Source organism: Mytilus californianus, unplaced genomic scaffold (assembly GCF_021869535.1).
Source record: "Mytilus californianus isolate M0D057914Y unplaced genomic scaffold, xbMytCali1.0.p SCAF_1, whole genome shotgun sequence".
Taxonomy (NCBI): Eukaryota; Metazoa; Mollusca; class Bivalvia; order Mytilida; family Mytilidae; genus Mytilus; species Mytilus californianus.
Genome location: NW_026262581.1, coordinates 89,615,369 through 89,634,135, shown reverse-complemented (window position 1 = coordinate 89,634,135; position 18,767 = coordinate 89,615,369). Strand labels below are relative to the sequence as shown.

The window sequence follows — 18,767 nt, the reverse complement described above, 5'->3', positions numbered from 1 at the left end:
CTTTGGTTTAACCCGGTCTGGGTTCAAACCCATGACCTCCCGTACTTGAGGCTTGGTTAAGAGAGGTCAAGAGAGTCATGTATCTCTTTTGATACAGAAATGAAATATTTGTTTTATCATTTTCCTATGCTCTTTAATGGACAGTTATCACATTGGCAATCATATCATATTTCATCAGCTTATTTTATTTTACAACACTGAATTACTTTTTTGTAGTTAATATTTTGGATGATACTTGTCCTATTCTGCAATTTGATTAGCAGATGACCTACAAATATATGATCTAGTGCAGAAGATTGTTTTTACTGCTTTTAAAAAAGATAAATCATGCTTATTTCGGTGCCATTTTGTTTGAGATGCAAAAATTTGAAGAGTATAAAATGTATTATTTCATTTTCCTTCCACTCTATCAGCCATTAAAATTTTAACCACAAAGATTTTTTATATGAACTGACACAAATTCTTCTTTTAGCACAAATTAACTCTTGGTCACAGGCACCAAAAAAGATTTCTTTATCTGGTGGACACTGCGGCAGAATGATTTTTTTTTTTTTCAAATTGCCAGCACAACTAATAAAACTTTCTTCCAGCTGGTATTTTTTAAATCCTTTTCTTATGTTAAATATAACTATGAAAAAAAGCTTGTCAAACTGAAAGAATTTCAGGTGATTTTTTAATTCAAAGTACTGAAGAAAAAAAAGAATCTAACACAACTTACTTTTGAGTTCTTTTTTCATCAGCTTCCTTTGCAAGTTTCAGTACTAGAGCTGCTGAATCATATTTCTCTTCTCTTTCCATCTTTTTCTTGTCCATCTTCAGTTTAACCAAGGCTAGTTGTCGTTGTCGCTCTTGATCAATTCCACTAACCTGTTCTTTCAGTTGTCTCAGTAAGGCTGCTTTCTCATCTTCTAACATCATTTGTAAACCGTCAAGGACATTCTAAATGACAAGAAACACTAATTAAGCATTTTCTTTCATATGACGAAAAGAATCAACTGTTGACACAGAGATATTTTACACCAGTTTGTAATTTTCAAATTTTTAATGCAAAGTCAATAAACCAAGTCTAATGTCATAAGGTCAATGAATCTCCAGGAAATGGTAAATGACAAAAATAATATAAAGGCATACCAAATATCATTGACTTATTATAAGTAGTTCCTCTAAAACTGACTTAATCACAAACTTTCCATTATAAACTATGCAAATAATTTAAAGTCAATGAACCATGACTGAGAAAGCAAGGCAATATAATCTCTATGAAAATGAGAAAAGCTAATGATTATATAAATGCAAAATAACATATTCCTTAATGCACATCCTCAGATTGGGTTAAACAACTGTGTAAAGTTTCATTAATATCCATTATTCATTTTCAATATCTTTTACAATTAGAGAGAATAACAGACTGATGGAACAAGGGAAAGAAGTTGATATACAGTGACTAATTAATGATGGGGCATAAATACTTGTAAAAGATTTATATTCTGCATACCCTTCTCTTCTGTCGCTTTGCTTCAGTTTCTTCCTCATCCAATAGTTTGTCAATTTCAGCATCATCTATAGGAAGCCCTTGTGCTTCTCTCTCTTTTTGTAATTCTTTCTTTCTCTGTTCTCTTTCTCTGGCTTTCTGTTCTTCATCTATTTCCTCCTCACCGAATAAATTTTCCAAAGCTGTAGAACAAACAAAGAAATTACATTATAAGTTATTTTGGTTATTTTTATTACCCAATAGTTTGCCTCATTTTTTAAGTTGAGTCAGTGAAAACAAGAGATACAAAATAATGTTGTAATATCACATAACAAGCAGTTGTATACTTATAAATAAATGAAAACCCATTTATCCACAGAAAACTTCTAAAAAAATAAATTTACTTAGAGATTATTATAACAAATTAAAGCTATTGTCAAGGAGAAATACACATGAGTTTATGTATATTTCAATTCATTAATTATTTATAATATTTTATAAATATTTCATATAATTGATGTTGAACTTAACATACTCAGCAATATGATCAAGCCATAAGGAAACATGATATATTTCATTAAATTCTGCTGATATACCCCATATTATTAAACAAACTATCTCTGATAGAAACTGAGCTTGAGGTAAAAAAACATATCAGTATAAAGCAACTGCAGCATCTAGCACAATTAAAGGGATGAGCATTTTTTGAGACCCCCTCTCCAAAAATAACAAAAAAACAAAAACAAAAAAACACATAAGGAAGAAATAAGTCCTTTTACATTATATCTACTTCAGATTTGGAAGAGATTTCTAGGAAGTTTATCAAATATTTTGTAAATAACTGGATAGATTGAGAATTAAAATATTACAAGCATAACCACATACTTTTTGTGCTTAATCTTAGATTTGAGTCTGTTGTCCAGAGATTGTCATCTCCATTTTTTTTATATTTCCATATCTTAATCTCCAAATCTGGTTTAACAATGACCTTTTATAACTTATCTTATGGTAAAGTTCTTCGCCTATTGTTGATGGTTACACAGTGTTAGTGAGGTGTAATAATGTAGATTTTAATGTTCATGACCTTTGGCATTCTGTGGTTAATAATCTCACTGGCAGTGAAACCACATCTTGCTTTATATTGTGTCAAGTTACAGTAATACATGTTTCAACATTATTTGTATTCCTTATTTAGTGAATTGTTCTCTGGATTAAATTTCTCTCTCCCCCCTTTTTTAACATGGTTTGTATGGCATCTTCTGTCAACTATGGTTGATTAGGAAATTTTCCTAAATAGTACCATGTCAATTAAACTATTGCTAGTTCACTTTTAAAAAATCAACATAGACTTTCATCTATTGCCTTGCTGACTAGATGTATTATTTATTTCTTCAAACATTTAGAAACTAGTAAATAATTCACACAAACACTGTAATTTATTGTTAATTCAGTATTCTTAACAAATGGTTTAGTGATGCATGTTTAGATGTGGAACAAAATAATTTGTTTAGTGCATGCATCATTAATATTATGTCACTCCGGCTCAGCCAGTTAACATTAATTTGCAATATACATATACATCTTGAATAACACTAAGATCCATTTTTTCAAACAAGGCAAAATGATTTCAACTATTCAGAGGTCTTTTGATATTGATGTCACTTACCGGGAAAAACAAAATCATAAAAAATTGACAACCTGTATCCAAAAATTGTTCATAAACTTCTTGAACATACATGCATATGCAGTGTGAGCCAAGGCTCCGTGTTGAAGGCCGTACTTTGAGCTATAATGGTTTACTTTTACAAATTGTGACTTGGATGGAGAGTTGTCTCATTGGCACTCATACCACATCTTCTTATATTTATCTATAAACTAAAAAAGTAACGTTTTTAATTATACATTTATAAAATATTTTTCATATATATTTGAATTTTTGATTGATTGATGCTTTCATGCATAAATTATTTTATAATATATATACATATATATACATGCACTTTGATATTTTACATGCGTTTCATTTAGTTTTCATACATCAATCAACACAGCTTTACCAGGTTCATATCACAACAGTATGGCGAGGTTGTTTGGTTAAAGCCCCCCCCCCCCCCCCCCTTTCTAAATTGTCTAGTGAAGTTTGTGATGAATTGCAATTGATTTACACAAAAAAAGAATACAAGGATTTTTGATAAAATATATATTGAACAAATTTTCTATGAATCAACTTATTATGTAAGTTATTATTGCTCAATCTTATAAATTTCATTTTCTTAAAATATTCAAAATATTAAACTGATAATATTTTCCAAGAATATTTGACACAAGTTAAAAAAAACTTACATTAAATTTCATTGTACATGCATTTCATTGGTTTTTAAAAATTTTTATTTGACATATTTTTAATTCAAACAAAGATACCAGTTGTGTGTTAATGGCACGGCTAAAGAGATTTTAGCAAAGATATGAGACTTGTACATAATCATTTCCTACAATGAATTACCTCCCCTTTTGTTTTTTTGATATGACCAATGTTTTTTTTATTAATCCTTGATATTAGAATTTCTCATCTGGAAATTTCTGATATAAAGTGGAGGAGTTTTCTTTTATTTGCATTTTCCTGTCAGTGTTATATTTTGATTACTAAATATTAATGGAATTATACAATAAATGTGTTGCTTAATGTTGGTGGCTGAAAATTATCCTGAAATACAGCAAACGATGTAAGAAAGCTGTCTTTTTACTGACCAAACAGGTATCCAGGAAAAAAGCAAGACATGGGAATAGCTTGGGTGTGTTATCATTCACAATCTCTATACATACCTGGTTCTGGTTCTATCAGATTAAACAATAAAATATGTAATCATTCAATTAAAAATACCTAATCCAATTTTTATATCATTTAAATAATACTAATTAATTTTCTTCTAAAAAGATTCATTCATATCATGTAAATATTTCCCATAAAAACAATATTTATTCTGAAAACTATAAAATAAAATACTATTTTCTCACATTTAATCTCTTACTGATAGTTTCAGATAACATGCCACTTTACACTTTTTTCTTATCAAATCCAGGCATGTGTCATTTTTTTATATAGACAATTACCACAACTGAAATTTAATGTTTTATGAAACCATTTTGTTTTAACTTTTGAATACTTCTTGTAATTCTACCTTAATTATCAGATAAATTTTATAACTTTACCAAATTCATCACTTTCTACAAGATTTTCAAATAGAGCTGTTGCTTCATCATTCTTTCCTTCCTGTCTTAATTTCTTCTCTTTCATTTTCAATTCTATTAATCTCTTCTGTCTTTCTTTCTCAGATAATTTGGACCATTCATTTTCACCAACTTGCATGATTAATGTCTGCACAAAAAGAAATTAGCATTTCATGAAAGATATAGAGTTTATTTAGACACACATTGTGTATATTATTCATTGTGAACCAAATGAAACTTTTCCACAGATTCATCTATTGTTCAATCTATTTAAACTTTTGTCAATTCTATTGTCCCATTGAATAAATACAATAACTATTGTTCTCTATGTAGTTTTTTCACTGGGACCTTTAAATTTCTTCTAAGAGAAATCTATCACTCATTGATTAATTTGCCTGAATAAACAAATTATCTTCTAAAAGATGAAAATACATCAGTTTACATTATAAAAACTGCATGCGATTTTGTATTCATTCAATATCAATAATATATTTTCAATCTGTTCAATATAAATACTGATTTAATCATAAAAAGTTGATTTCTGGCAATTTATTTAGCATTGTTCCGATTGAAATTTGCAGTTTTTTGGTTTTGTTTTAGTTATAGAATACATTAAAGAAGGCCTTAAATCATAACTTTCTAGTTTTTATTTGTCAAACACACAAAAAAAAATTTAAATAGACAAAATGTTGAAAATTTTGTCAGAAATCATTTTTTATTAATGTTTGAATCACTGTGTACATTGAACAGATTGAAAATATATTATTGATTGATTGAATAAATACAAAATCACATGCAGTTTTTTTGATGTAAAAACATTTATTTTCATCTTTTAGAAGATAATTTTTTTAATCAATTAAATTAATCAATGAGTGATAGATTTCTCTTAGAAAAAATTTAAAGGTCCCAGTGGGAACAATAGCTATTGTATTTATTCAATGGGACAATAGAACTGACAAAAGTTTAAATAGATGAATCTGTGGAAAAGTCTCATTTGGTTTGCAATAAATGTTACTTGCACTTGCTCTATAATTGCAGGTTCAAAAACTCTGAAAAATGACCAAAATCTATATATTTTGTGAAACCATGCAGATCAGCCTTTTCCGTAACTGCATTCATTGTGATGTAATCAATCAAAATCTACTCATGTTTATTTTTGCATTACCTGATCTTTAAATGGAAATCTTAAATTTAAAGTTCAAATTTAAATAAAGAATTAGGCCAAATAAGGTCTTTATTGCACCCTGTGTTTTTAAAAATAAAAATAAACAAGGTAGTCTATTATCTTACAGCTTCTAAAAGTTTTCCTCTCAAAATGTCATATTTCTGTTCTACTGCTTTCTTGATCTGATCTTCTGTAACATCACTGTCGTCAGATGTAGTAGTGACATCATCATCACCAAGGACAACAGAAGAAACATTATCATGGTTACCATTATCTAATGTCTTTCTGTGCAGTTTAACCATCTGCTGGAGTGTTCTTAGATCCTGATTTACAACATATATAATAGTCATGGCTACAAGAAGTAATTCATGCTCATACTAGAAAATATCAGGCTCATACTAGAAAAAATCAGTCACTTCATAAAAACATTAAAATTTGGTCAGGACACAGGCTCATACCTATCATTAAAAAAAATCAATTTTAAAATCAATTTAAGACAGAGCTGCTGAAATTCACACCGTCTGAGAACAAGATTTGATGAACTAATATTTACGTTAGAACGTTTTGAGATTTGTACTTATGAAGGAGGGTATTTAGAGTGTGTGAGTTGCAGCATTAATTATCATTAATCAATGATGGTAATCATACCTTATCATATAGATCTGTCAGCAAATATTTGGACTCCCCGTCTTGTATCTCTTGCAAATCTGAAAGAACTTGCACTTTAACATTTTCATCAGTAGCCTCCTTACTGACTAGCTTCTGCTCATTTTGTTTTTCCTCCAAGTCAGTAACAATTTGAACTTTGACCTTGTCATCTGAGACATCAAGGCCTTCTGTCCTCAACTGATGAAGTTTGCTCTCCAGTAGATATACAGCTGCTTCCTACAATTTTAGCAAAATAACAATTCAAAATAAAATTTCATCTATGGCCAAGTAAAATCAATTGGTATATTTTCATCCCTGCCTGTCCCGATTAATTTTATTAAAAAAAATATATGATTTCCTGATTTTGTTCATTTCCATTACCGCTACAGCACCGATAACTTATAGTTCCATACACAGTTTCCTGATGCGAATATTTGTTGAGATTGTCGCGGGAACATAACGTCCGTACTATTGTACTTGTCCATTGTCGACGTCGTATTGTCAGTGACGTCGCCTTGGGCGGAAATACGTTAGTTGTATATAAAATGTAATGGCTGAACAGTTGTCTTTATACACATTGCCTAACTATCATCTATATTTATGGTACCGTGACCAATGGATCTCGAAAAATTGAAATCAGTTCGATCTGGGAACAGAAGCGCTGTTACCAGACTATTCCGCAGATTAGATGAAGCAAAGGAGAATACGAATTTCGATGAAGAAGAAGTCATTGCAACGCTCGGAAAACTTGTGCAAAAACAAACATTGTTTGAGGACTTAAATGAACAAATTCTCAAGTTAACAGAACCGGAAGATGTGGAAAATGAGATTATTGATTCAGATGAATATTCAGTGACTATGGAAACGAAGATTCGACACATACGTAAGTTCATACAAAATGTCCAAACCCCGCAGTCCCGTCATATTGAATCACATACTACAACTCACACGTTAAATCCAGAAACTATACCGTTTGTTCCAACGCACAACATAACCAACCCACACAACGCACAGTCGTTTGAAAACCCGTCTGTACAAGCCAGTCACACATTTAACACGCAACAAAGTACATTTTCGTCAACTAGTAATCAGAGTCACCGCCTACCAAAACTTTCGCTTCCAACCTTCTCAGGCAACATTTTAGAATGGCAAACTTTCTGGGACTCATATGAGTCGGCCGTACATCTTAATCTGTCACTTACAAATGTACAAAAATTTAATTACTTGAAAGCACAGCTAGAACATGAAGCACTAGGATCAATAGCAGGTTTCGCACTAACAAATGTAAACTACGATGAAGCCGTAAATTTGTTAAAAGAGAGGTTCGGTCAACAAGATAAAATCATAAATGCATACATGCAGGCATTATTAGAAATTCCTTCGCCTAGAAATCAGTTAACAAGCTTACGAAGTTTTTACGATAAAATGAAAGGTTACGTCAGAGGATTAGAAGCTTTGGGTCAAACACAGGAAACATACGGCACGTTACTTGTTCCCATTATTATGAACAAATTACCCGGGGAAGTCAGAAAACATCTCGCGCGAGAACACAGAACAAAAACTTGGGTATTACGGGACCTCCGTAAAAGCATATTAGACGAGATAGATATAATGGACGCAGGACAAGAGATAGAGTCAACACACAATTTGCCCACAACATCGTCTTTCTTTGCCGGAGCGAAATCGCCGAAGTCCAAATCTTACAAGAATATTGAGACTAGACCTTGCGTTTTCTGTCACGAAATACACGCACCTACCCATTGCAGTAAAATAACCGACACAGAATCCCGTATGAACATAGTAAAACGTGATAAGTTATGCTTTAATTGCCTTGGTAAACACAGACTAAACGAATGTAAATCTAAACACACATGTAGACATTGTAATAAGAAACACCATACAAGCTTGTGTAATGTACGTCTAACAAATAGCATAAAACCAGTCCATGAGGTAAGCCATAGAAACGGGGGTAGTAACTCAGCACATACGAATATCCGCGCGAAAGATAATCAGAGCAGCAACCCGCAAAACCCACTATCTTCAAATTCGACAAAAGTTCACCTCGTAAATGATAGTCATACAACGGAACAAGATACTACCATTTTGTATTCACAATCGACAGAATCGCGATCAAATGTACTTTTGAAAACCGCCGTAGCACAAGTAGGGTCGAATCAGCTCTACACCGAGACAAACATTCTTTTTGACGAAGGAGCGCAAAGATCGTTTTTAACGCAGAACTTAGCGAATAAACTCAAATTACAGATAGAGGGAACAGAGATAATACATTTATCGGCATTTGGAGGTGAAGAGAAAAACGCGAGACACCTAGAAAAGACAACAATCTATCTGAAAACCGATGCAGGACACGTATTGCCAATCAAAGTACTGATAGTACCGATGATAGCCATGCCTCTACAGAATCACATACGTAATATTGATACACAAAATGGTTATTTGCGTGGTTTAAAGTTAGCGCACACGATGACACAGCAAGATTCATTCGAAATATTGTTGTTAGTAGGCGCAGATCACTATTGGGACATTGTAGAAGACCATATAGTACGGGGAAACGGTCCGACCGCCGTGAAATCCAAGATCGGATATTTGCTTTCGGGACCTATATACGGTAAGAAAACTAACACGTCGAAAACTAGCATGTTTAATGTTCTAATATCACACAAAGTTGAAGAATACAATCTAGAGAGATTTTGGAATTTAGAATCAATAGGAATAAATAGTAAGGAGGTAGACGAAGACGGTGATGCATATATTAAAGCCTATCAGGACAGATCAATTGAGTTCCGAGAAAATAAATATTTCGCTAGGTTACCATGGAAACAGGATCATGATGAATTGCCTACAAATTTAGCAGTCACGAAGAGAAGGACAGAAAACGTCATTAAAAGACTTACTCAAAACCCAGATATGTTAAAGAAGTACGGGAACATCATACAAGAACAGGAACGTAGGGGATTCATAGAGAAGGTGGATGAAACAGCAGAAACTTCAGAAAAACTGCACTACATTCCTCATCATCCAGTACAGAAGGAATCAAGCACTACGCCTATCAGAATTGTTTACGACTGCAGTTGTCGCCAGTCGCCTAATTCGCAAAGCTTGAATGACTGCCTCGTGGATACACCGCCGAAGCTAAACGACCTGACAAAAATTCTGATGAGATTTAGAGCCAACCCTGTCGCCATAACAACGGATATTGAGAAAGCCTTTTTACATGTAGGATTAAACGAGGATGACCGAGACGCTACACGTTTCTTGTGGCTAAGTAACCCATCCGACCCAACAAGTTATTTACAGACTTACAGGTTCAAATCCGTCCTTTTTGGAGCGACTTGTTCACCGTTTATACTAAACGCCACAATACTGAAACATTTACAACGTTACAACAGTAAAACAGCTACATTGATGGAAAGAGACTTGTACGTGGACAACATTCTGACAAGTTTACAGAACGAGGATGAGGCTGATACGTATTATAAGGAAGCGAGAACAATGATGAAAGACGCCGGATTCAACCTACGATCGTGGACGTCAAACAGTGAGAATATACGCAAGCTAGCCAAGACGGAAAATGTACTAGATATGGACATAAACACAAAAGTACTTGGTATGTTATGGAATAGCAAATCCGATGATCTGATGTACCAGAAATGTGATATTCCAATACGAGATATTGAAACAAAAAGGGAGATTTTGAAACATTCGTCGAAAATATACGATCCACTTGGAATACTCAGCCCGGTAACAATAAGAGCAAAGACACTAATACAGGATCTATGGAAAAGTGGACTGGATTGGGATGAACAAGTTCCGGAAAACTTTAAGGCTACTTGGATTAATGTAGCAAGCGACTTAGAGAAAGCGACACAAATCGTCTTTCCGAGATATTATTTCCCCGGTAATTCTACTTTCGGAACAACTTGAACTACACGTATTTTGCGATGCCAGTCCAAAGGCGTATGGAGCGACCGCATATCTGAACAACGGAACCGAAACTGTGTTACTGATGGCAAAAAGCAGAGTAGCGCCAGTGAAAAACCTAACATTACCGCAACTAGAACTTATGGCCGCGGTTATTGGAACTAGACTAGCGTCACATGTCCAATCGACTTTCGAATGTAAAAACGTGGTTTTCTGGTCGGATAGCTGCATAGTATTGCACTGGTTAAAATCATCGAAACCGTTAAAACGATTTATTGCGAATCGAGTGAGAGAAATAACGGAATCTACAAATCAACATGAATGGAGATATTGTCCAACAGAATGCAATCCAGCCGATCTCTTAACACGAGGAATTAACGCCGATCAATACATCGATAGTGTCATTTGGAAAAAAGGACCAAATTGGTTAACGGATCGCACAAAATGGCCAGAAATAACTCCCACAAGTAAAATGGTAATGACAATTACAGGAGAAAACGACGAAGAGGAATTTCTAAACAATGAAGTTCATACTGATCACTATGGTATTAGTAACGTTATAGACATTTCGAAATATGGGACTTTCAGGAAATTGATTCGAGTAACCGCTTACGTTCAGCGGTTCATATCTAGCTGCCTATATACCAAACATTGGAGAAAAGGTGGAATTTTGACGACATATGATATAAATACCGCGGTGCGTTCATGGATATTAGATTGCCAAGAATCTTCATATTCAGCCGAAATAAAAAGTTTAAAGGACACACGAAATAAAAACACAATGAAATTTCCAAGAATAAGACAATTAGGACTCTTCATAGATGACGATGGTCTTGTGAGATGCAATGGAAGAATTCACAATGCACCGATTTCAGAGAATACCAAATTTCCGTACCTTATACCTGCGAATCATCCACTTACCAAACTGATTGTGATAGACGCACATGAACGTTCACTCCGTTCTGGACTTAATGCTACGCTAACTTTTGTACGACAATCGTATTGGGTACCGACACTTCGACAATTTATTAAGAAGTTATTGAATAAGTGTGTAACTTGCCGCAAAGTTATGGGAAAATCTTACAGCAAACCGGACCCGCCACCGCTTCCGAAAATAAGAGTACAGGAAGCCTCGCCATTTACCGTCACAGGGGTCGATTATACAGGCGCTTTATACGTAAGGGATCAAGAAGGAACTTTAAAGAAAGCGTATATATGTTTATTTACGTGCGCATCGACTAGAGCAGTTCATCTCGAAGTAGTTCCAAATATGAGCGAACATTCATTTATTCAGGCATTTCGACGCTTTGTTAGCCGTAAATCTCTGCCTAAAATTGTAAAATTAAATGAGGCTTAGTTATAAGACGATATTTGATTAAAATTTTTATAAACCAATAGTTATGCTAAGAGTTAACATGAGAAGCGCATGCGCAGATAGAGGTCACTATTCAGAGATATTCAAGTATAATTGAATAAATTTCTGGGTGGGTAATAATGAAAAAGGGTGGGCATGTTAACTCTTAGCATAACTATTGGTTTATAAAAATTTTAATCAAATATCGTCTTATAACTAAGCCTCATTTAATTTTACAATTTTTATAAACCAATATTATGCAAGAGTTCCCATGAGATTTGAGAGCCAATTTACTTGAATAATGTAATGTATACATGTTTTGTAAGATTACAATAATGTATTGGATTCCCAAATTACTATAAAATTATTTAAAGTTTGGCACAAGAGTATTATATTGAATCATACTCTCAGTAACAATTAGTTATTGTTTCATCGACATACAGATACCATAATAACTGTAGGCAACAAAGCCATATCATAATATGGACTTTTGGTAATGATAAACACATTTTCAAATAATATTGTATTAACTTATATACATCATGAACATAGTTACATTATAAGCAAAAACAAAACTATTTTCCACGAAGTACTCGTACACTATAGTTATCATTGTACTCTTGAACAGTAACTGGTCTATTGTAAAATTGCCTAAAAGTAGACTCATTCGTCCATCCTGCTGATTTAAGAATAGAATTTACTGACACTCCAGCTCTAAATGCTGCTGATGTACTAGCTCCCCTAGTACTGTGTGTTTTAAAAATAGAAGTATTTACACCTGCAAGTTTTAAAACCAATTTAATCCAATTACTAATTGTTGATTTTGTAGGATGATGGTATGGTTTTACAAATGTAACAAAAAGTTTTTGAGATGTACGTATTGCAGATGTTCTTTCGATATAGGAATTTAAAACAGTTACAATACACAGTCTTGAGTCTTCAACAAATGCTGGCAAACATATTGGTGATAAATGTTTTCCTGGTTTTGAAGTTTTCAAAATCTCATTAATTTCAATTATAACATTGTCTTTTGTGATTTTCATAAAATCTAAATCTACACAATGTAAAGTCTGTATTCTCTGTCCAGTAACTAGTGCTAATAACATAACTAATTTCAAAGTTAAACATCTCAATGACAAAACCTTTACAGGCAATAAAGAAATCAAAAATTCTAATACCAAATTAACATCCCATGTTTGCTGATATCTAGGAAACATTGGTCGCTTATTATAAACTCCTCTGAGAAACCTTTTAACTAAAGGCCACTGACCAATTGGCAGGGTTTTCCCCAATGTCAAATATGATGATAACGCAGATCGTGCTGTGTTAATAGCACTATATCCTACGCCTGACTCATATAAAACTGTCAAAAATTCCACTACATCCACCTCAGTTGGCGTAAAAATATCAATCTTTCGTTCACAACAAAATGTACACCATTTTCTGAGATATGTCCAATACTGTTTTTGTGTACTTTGTCTCCAGGATGAGATGACAATTTCTGCAGCCTTTTTTGATAGTCCTGTATTTTGCACAATTTGCCCGACAATCTGAAGACACCCAAAATCAGTTTTTTCAACGGATGTTTCTTTTGAGGGTCTGTTGGCAGTATCAACAACTGTTGTCCTTTTTTCCTGGGTATTATGTAAGAGTCCTGAACAATATGATGCAGTATTTGAGGGAACCAATGTTGAGTGCTCCACAAGGGTGCTATTAAGGTTAATTCTGCTTCTTCCAAAATCAGTTTTTGGATTACTTTCCCTACCATGCTGAAAGGAGGAAAAACAAATGAGTTAAAGTTAGTCCATCTAATAGTAAAAGCATCTACTGCTTCAGCATTTGGATCAGGTAAGTATGAAATATACCTTGATAACTGATGATTTATCCTTGAAGCAAATAAATCAATATCATGCGGACCATATATTGAATTAATGCACATAAAAACATTATTGTTAAGTTTCCATTCTAGATCTGTATTGTTGGAACGTGACAATTTGTCTGCTTCAACATTGGTTTTTCCCGGTAAGTGACAAGCACTTAACCAAATGTTTCTTTGTATACACCACTGCCATATTTCCCTTGTTAAGTTATTGAGAGACTGAATTCTACCTCCCATTTTGTCTATATAGGTCACAGCTACCATATTATCCATGTATAATCTAACATGTTTATCGGATTTTGTTGAACAAAAACATTTTAATGTTAAAAATGCTGCTTTTAGTTCTAAATAATTTATGTGTAATTTCTGCTCTTCATATGACCAAAAACCCTTGGTTTGAAGTTGTGTATTGTCAACAACACCACCCCAACCAGTTTTTGAACTGTCTGTTTTTAAAATTATCTCAGGATCTGTCCGTACTAACGGCTTGAAACTAGACTCAACATGAGAAATCCACCAATTTAACACATCTACTGATTCATTTGAAATGATAATTTTATTGTCAAAATCTCCATTGTTTTGTTTTAAAAATTTGTCTTTTTCTATTTCTAAAGATTTTATATATATAAGCGCATGTTCAACTCCTGGTTCGGCAGCAATCAATTTGCCTATAATTTGTGCAAACTGCCTGATTGACATTTGTCTGTTTTTTACATATTTACAGCATAAAAGTTTTATTGCTTGCGCTTTTTCAGTTGTAAGTTTAATTGTCATTGTTATGGAATTCAACACAAATCCTAAAAATGTAATTGTTTGTGTCGGTTCAAATACAGATTTGACTGGGTGAATAGTAAAGCCTAATTTATCCAATAAGGTGACTGTATCAGAAATATTAATTGTACATTGTGAATAACTATCACTGATCAAAAGAGTATCGTCAATGTAAGCTACATTTTTGTGTCCAATTTTTCTTAGATGTGAAAATGGCACTTTTAAAACTTTTGTAAATATCCTTGGCGCAGTTGTCAGCCCATTAGGCAAACATGTATACTCATACAACTGATCATTCCAATAGAACCGCAAATATTTTCGGTATTTGTGATCAATAGAAATAGAATAATATGCGTCTTTCAAATCAATAGAAGCAAACCAGCAGTTTTTTGACACACATTGTATTGCTGACTTTAATGTCTCCATTTTAAAATGGTGTTTTTCAATATCATTGTTGAGAACTTTTAAATTTAAAATCACTCTACATGTACCATCCTTTTTTGGTCTTATAAAAATATTTGAAACATATTGATTTTTAATATATGTCACTGGTTTTATAATTTGTTTGTGTAAAAATTTATCTATTTCTAACTGCACCATATTTGTTTCATCTGTATTAAATTGTAACATATTTGGTTCCTTGTTTTGTGATGGAATTTGTTCAAACTCAATTTGATACCCTTTTACGACATTTAAAACCCAGTTATCTGAAGTTAAACTCATCCAATTCTCTTGGAATTTTATCACTTTCCCACCAATGAAATTGTCTGGTGTGTTTATAAATGTAAATTGTGTATTCAATTGCTGAACTGAAGTACTCACAGGCAAACTATTTTGCTTTGGCAATTTTATAGGAACTTCTTGTCCTGCTCTTGGAGCTTCTTTTTGAACTTTTTCTTTTTGTAAGTTGGTTTCCCTAAAAAATCTTTCTTGTTTGATGTTTTGTCAAAATGACGTTTTGGTACATGAACATATGGTTTCTTAAAAGTTTTCTTGTCATCGTGTGATTTCTTTCCAATTTTAAAATTGGTTTTGCCCAGTTTCTTTCCAACTGTATATTCAGCATCCATTTCTTTGACTTTATCTTTGATGTCATTTCCAAAGAGAAAATTAGTTACTGGAACATCATCCTTGCACAAAGCTTTATATTTGGGTTGAATTTCAGCTTGTATCAAAGCTCTTCTTCTGAAAGTTATGTCTGCATAAGTCACTTGTGTCATCTGATATGCGTCTTTACAAAGTTGCGTTGCAGACTGTACTTCTTCTCTAGACAGTCCATCATTAGTTTGTGATTTAGACAGAAACAAGTCCATTAAGTAAAGCATAGGACACGCTGCTTTACCCAATAAGTTTTGAATTTTTTGAAGTTTAACGTCATTCATTCTGTTAGGTACTGACATCTGTGACCATATACCTGAAAAGGAAATGAATTCCTGTAATTTTTATATAATTCTACAATTTGATAAATTGTGCCTGCCGCAATCAACTAATTTATATTGGTTTGAATAAATTTTTAAAATACAATTTACGTGTATAAATATATTTTTTAAAATAAATTGAATTTTAATTTTGTTTAAACATGTACATGTACATGTATCATGTGTATAATTTCATATTTGCATTATACATACACTCACCCAAATTAATTTTTGGGACTGTCAAACTGTGTACATTTTCTGGCTTTGCATACTTTTTGGTTAGCTCATCAACTTTGTTTTGCTTGGCCTTCTTTCTCAAGCCATCATTGACAACAGATGCCAGTTCATCATTTATCTTTGGACCAGCTTTCTCTTCAGTTACCATGAAGCCTTTCATATCTTCAATAACAGACATAGTGTCATTCTTTGTATTAGAAGTATGAATACTTGGAGTGTGACTGTGAACTTCTGGTTGTTCTTGTTCGTCAAGTTCAATGTCTGAATTTGAGCTTTCTGACTCATCTTCACTCGATACATCAGAATAAGGGCTTGTTTCCCTTTGGTTCTGTTTGTGGTCTTGAGACTGACACAGTTCTTCTAGTTCTTTTACATAATTTTTTGCTAAAGACTCAGATTGTACTCGTGATCCCTGTCCGTGACCACTTTCACATCTTTGTTTTTTGGAACTTGACGGTCTTACATGTACGTCATCACCGGCAGTGACAGTACATGTACGTTTGCCATGTGTCTTTTTCTGCACTGGTGTGTCAGTTCTTTGGTTGTTCAACAAAGCTTGCGTAAGTAATTGTGTCTGTATCAGCAGTTGATACATATCCGGACATTGTTTGTCAACATCCGGTATTTGGTTGATTGACACATGTGACAATGGAGCTCCGCCCCCTACGGACAAATTGTCTACATTTTCAAGTCTAGCTTCATAAACTATTTCATCATTGGAAGCTTTATCATTGTTGCAGTGTTCTTGATTTACTTCATAAAAATGAAGCAATCTACTGTCATTTGAAGAATGTCTTTCCATTTTGGAATGTTCTTCCTTTTCATCCGCCATTACGGTCGGATATTTAGACAGTCACACTGTGGTCACAAGAACGACCTCGACCGCAGTCGTCAGTCTTAATAATGTTCAAGGACCTATAACAGCAAACGTTGCTGATCACTGTTCATCCATTGAACATAATAATAAATCCAATTAAAGAAGAATATATTAAAAACTTTCAATAATAAGTTTCTAAAATTTCCACGTGTTAACCTCTTAAAATCTGCTAACGCAGTGACCTCTATCTGCGCATGCGCTTCTCATGGGAACTCTTGCATAATATTGGTTTATAAAAATTCTAGTATCTGACAATGCATCTACATTCATTGCAGGATCTGAGGAAATAAAAAGATTATGTGAATCGGATATAGTAAAAGATACTTTATCAACACACGGTGTAGAGTGGAGATTCATACCGAAACGTGCACCATGGTATGGTGGATTCTGGGAGCGCTTGATTGCTCTTACGAAGACAAGTTTGAAAAAAGTGCTTGGACGATCGCAAGTTAACATGGAAACATTACAAACAATTGTTGCGGAAATAGAAACTATCTTAAACGACAGACCGCTTACTTATCCATCGTCCGATATCAAAGACTGTGAAGCTTTAACACCGTCTCATCTACTATATGGAAGGCGCATTTCAACATTACCGTACCCACAACCAGAAATCGATAACATCACCGACCCGACTTACATGGGACATTACGATCTTAATAAAAGTGTACAAAGACAAACGCAATTGATTCAACATTTCTGGAAAAGATGGAAATCCGAATACCTTACGTCGTTACGTGAATTTCATAGGACTACCGGAAAAAATGAACAATTAATAAATACAGGAGACATCGTGCAAATTCACAACGAATCTCCGCGTATAAACTGGAAAATTGGGATCGTAACCGAACTGGCGAGAGGTAACGACGGACTTGTAAGATCTGCATGAATAAGGACCAACAATGGGGAAACAACTAGACCGATCGCAAAACTATATCCATTAGAAGTTACACAAACGATGACAAACAATTCTAACGTTCCAATAGATGATCAGCAGGAAAATATGGAGAACAGACCGAGACGAAAAGCAAGTCTTAAAGCCCGTGAGACCATACGGAAGTGGATACACCAATGATGTGAAAGACGACCATTAGTGATGTAATTGATAGACAATTACGTGTTTTAGTGCAAAGTTGAATTTTATTCTTATTTCATGAGTGACATTAATTGAATTTAATTGCTAAATGTAATTTCCGTTTTAAATGATTTCATGTACTCAGTATTTCAAAGATAAACACAACGCGAGAGACAATTTCAAAGTATTATTATTTATTGATGGACAGTAATTTATCAGTGAAACGATTGATCAATGGATAATTGAGATTATTTAGAAAATTGTGATATTTTTTACTTTTCGCGGCCCCAGTATGTTGAGATTGTCGTGGGAACATAACGTCCGTACTATTGTACTTGTCCATTGTCGACGTCGTATTGTCAGTGACGTCGCCTTGGGCGGAAATACGTTAGTTGTATATAAAATGTAATGGCTGAACAGTTGTCTTTATACACATTGCCTAACTATCATCTATAATATTAACACGGTTTTCATATTTCTTCGAGTAGTTTAACCAGAATTGTTAAGTCAATTTACTATGCAAGTAGGATAGATTGATTACAGGAAGGGCCCAAAATATTCAGTTTATGATTAGTTAGCGCTGTCAAAAAACTCAAATGGCGTCACAAATTTCAGTGATTAGACAACCGTAGATTTTAAAAATTTATACAATGGCTTTGTGTCAGTTAATCTAATTTGGGCCATATTGATAAACACTGTAAA

The 18,767-nt window shown here is 33.5% G+C and overlaps 1 protein-coding gene across 3 annotated transcripts in view; it reads right to left on the bottom strand.

Moving 5' to 3' along the window:
• Positions 1–18,767, bottom strand: part of LOC127709357 (trichohyalin-like) — an 89,071-nt gene that overhangs the window by 30,755 nt on the left and 39,549 nt on the right. For all 3 annotated transcript variants that reach the window (XM_052214848.1, XM_052214865.1, XM_052214857.1), the window contains exons 32-36: positions 6,513–6,749; positions 5,990–6,187; positions 4,682–4,847; positions 1,496–1,674; positions 719–939 (exon numbers count right to left, since the gene is read on the bottom strand). In XM_052214848.1, the coding sequence (XP_052070808.1) occupies positions 719–939; positions 1,496–1,674; positions 4,682–4,847; positions 5,990–6,187; positions 6,513–6,749 (1,001 nt within the window). The remainder of the gene's footprint in view (positions 1–718; positions 940–1,495; positions 1,675–4,681; positions 4,848–5,989; positions 6,188–6,512; positions 6,750–18,767) is intronic.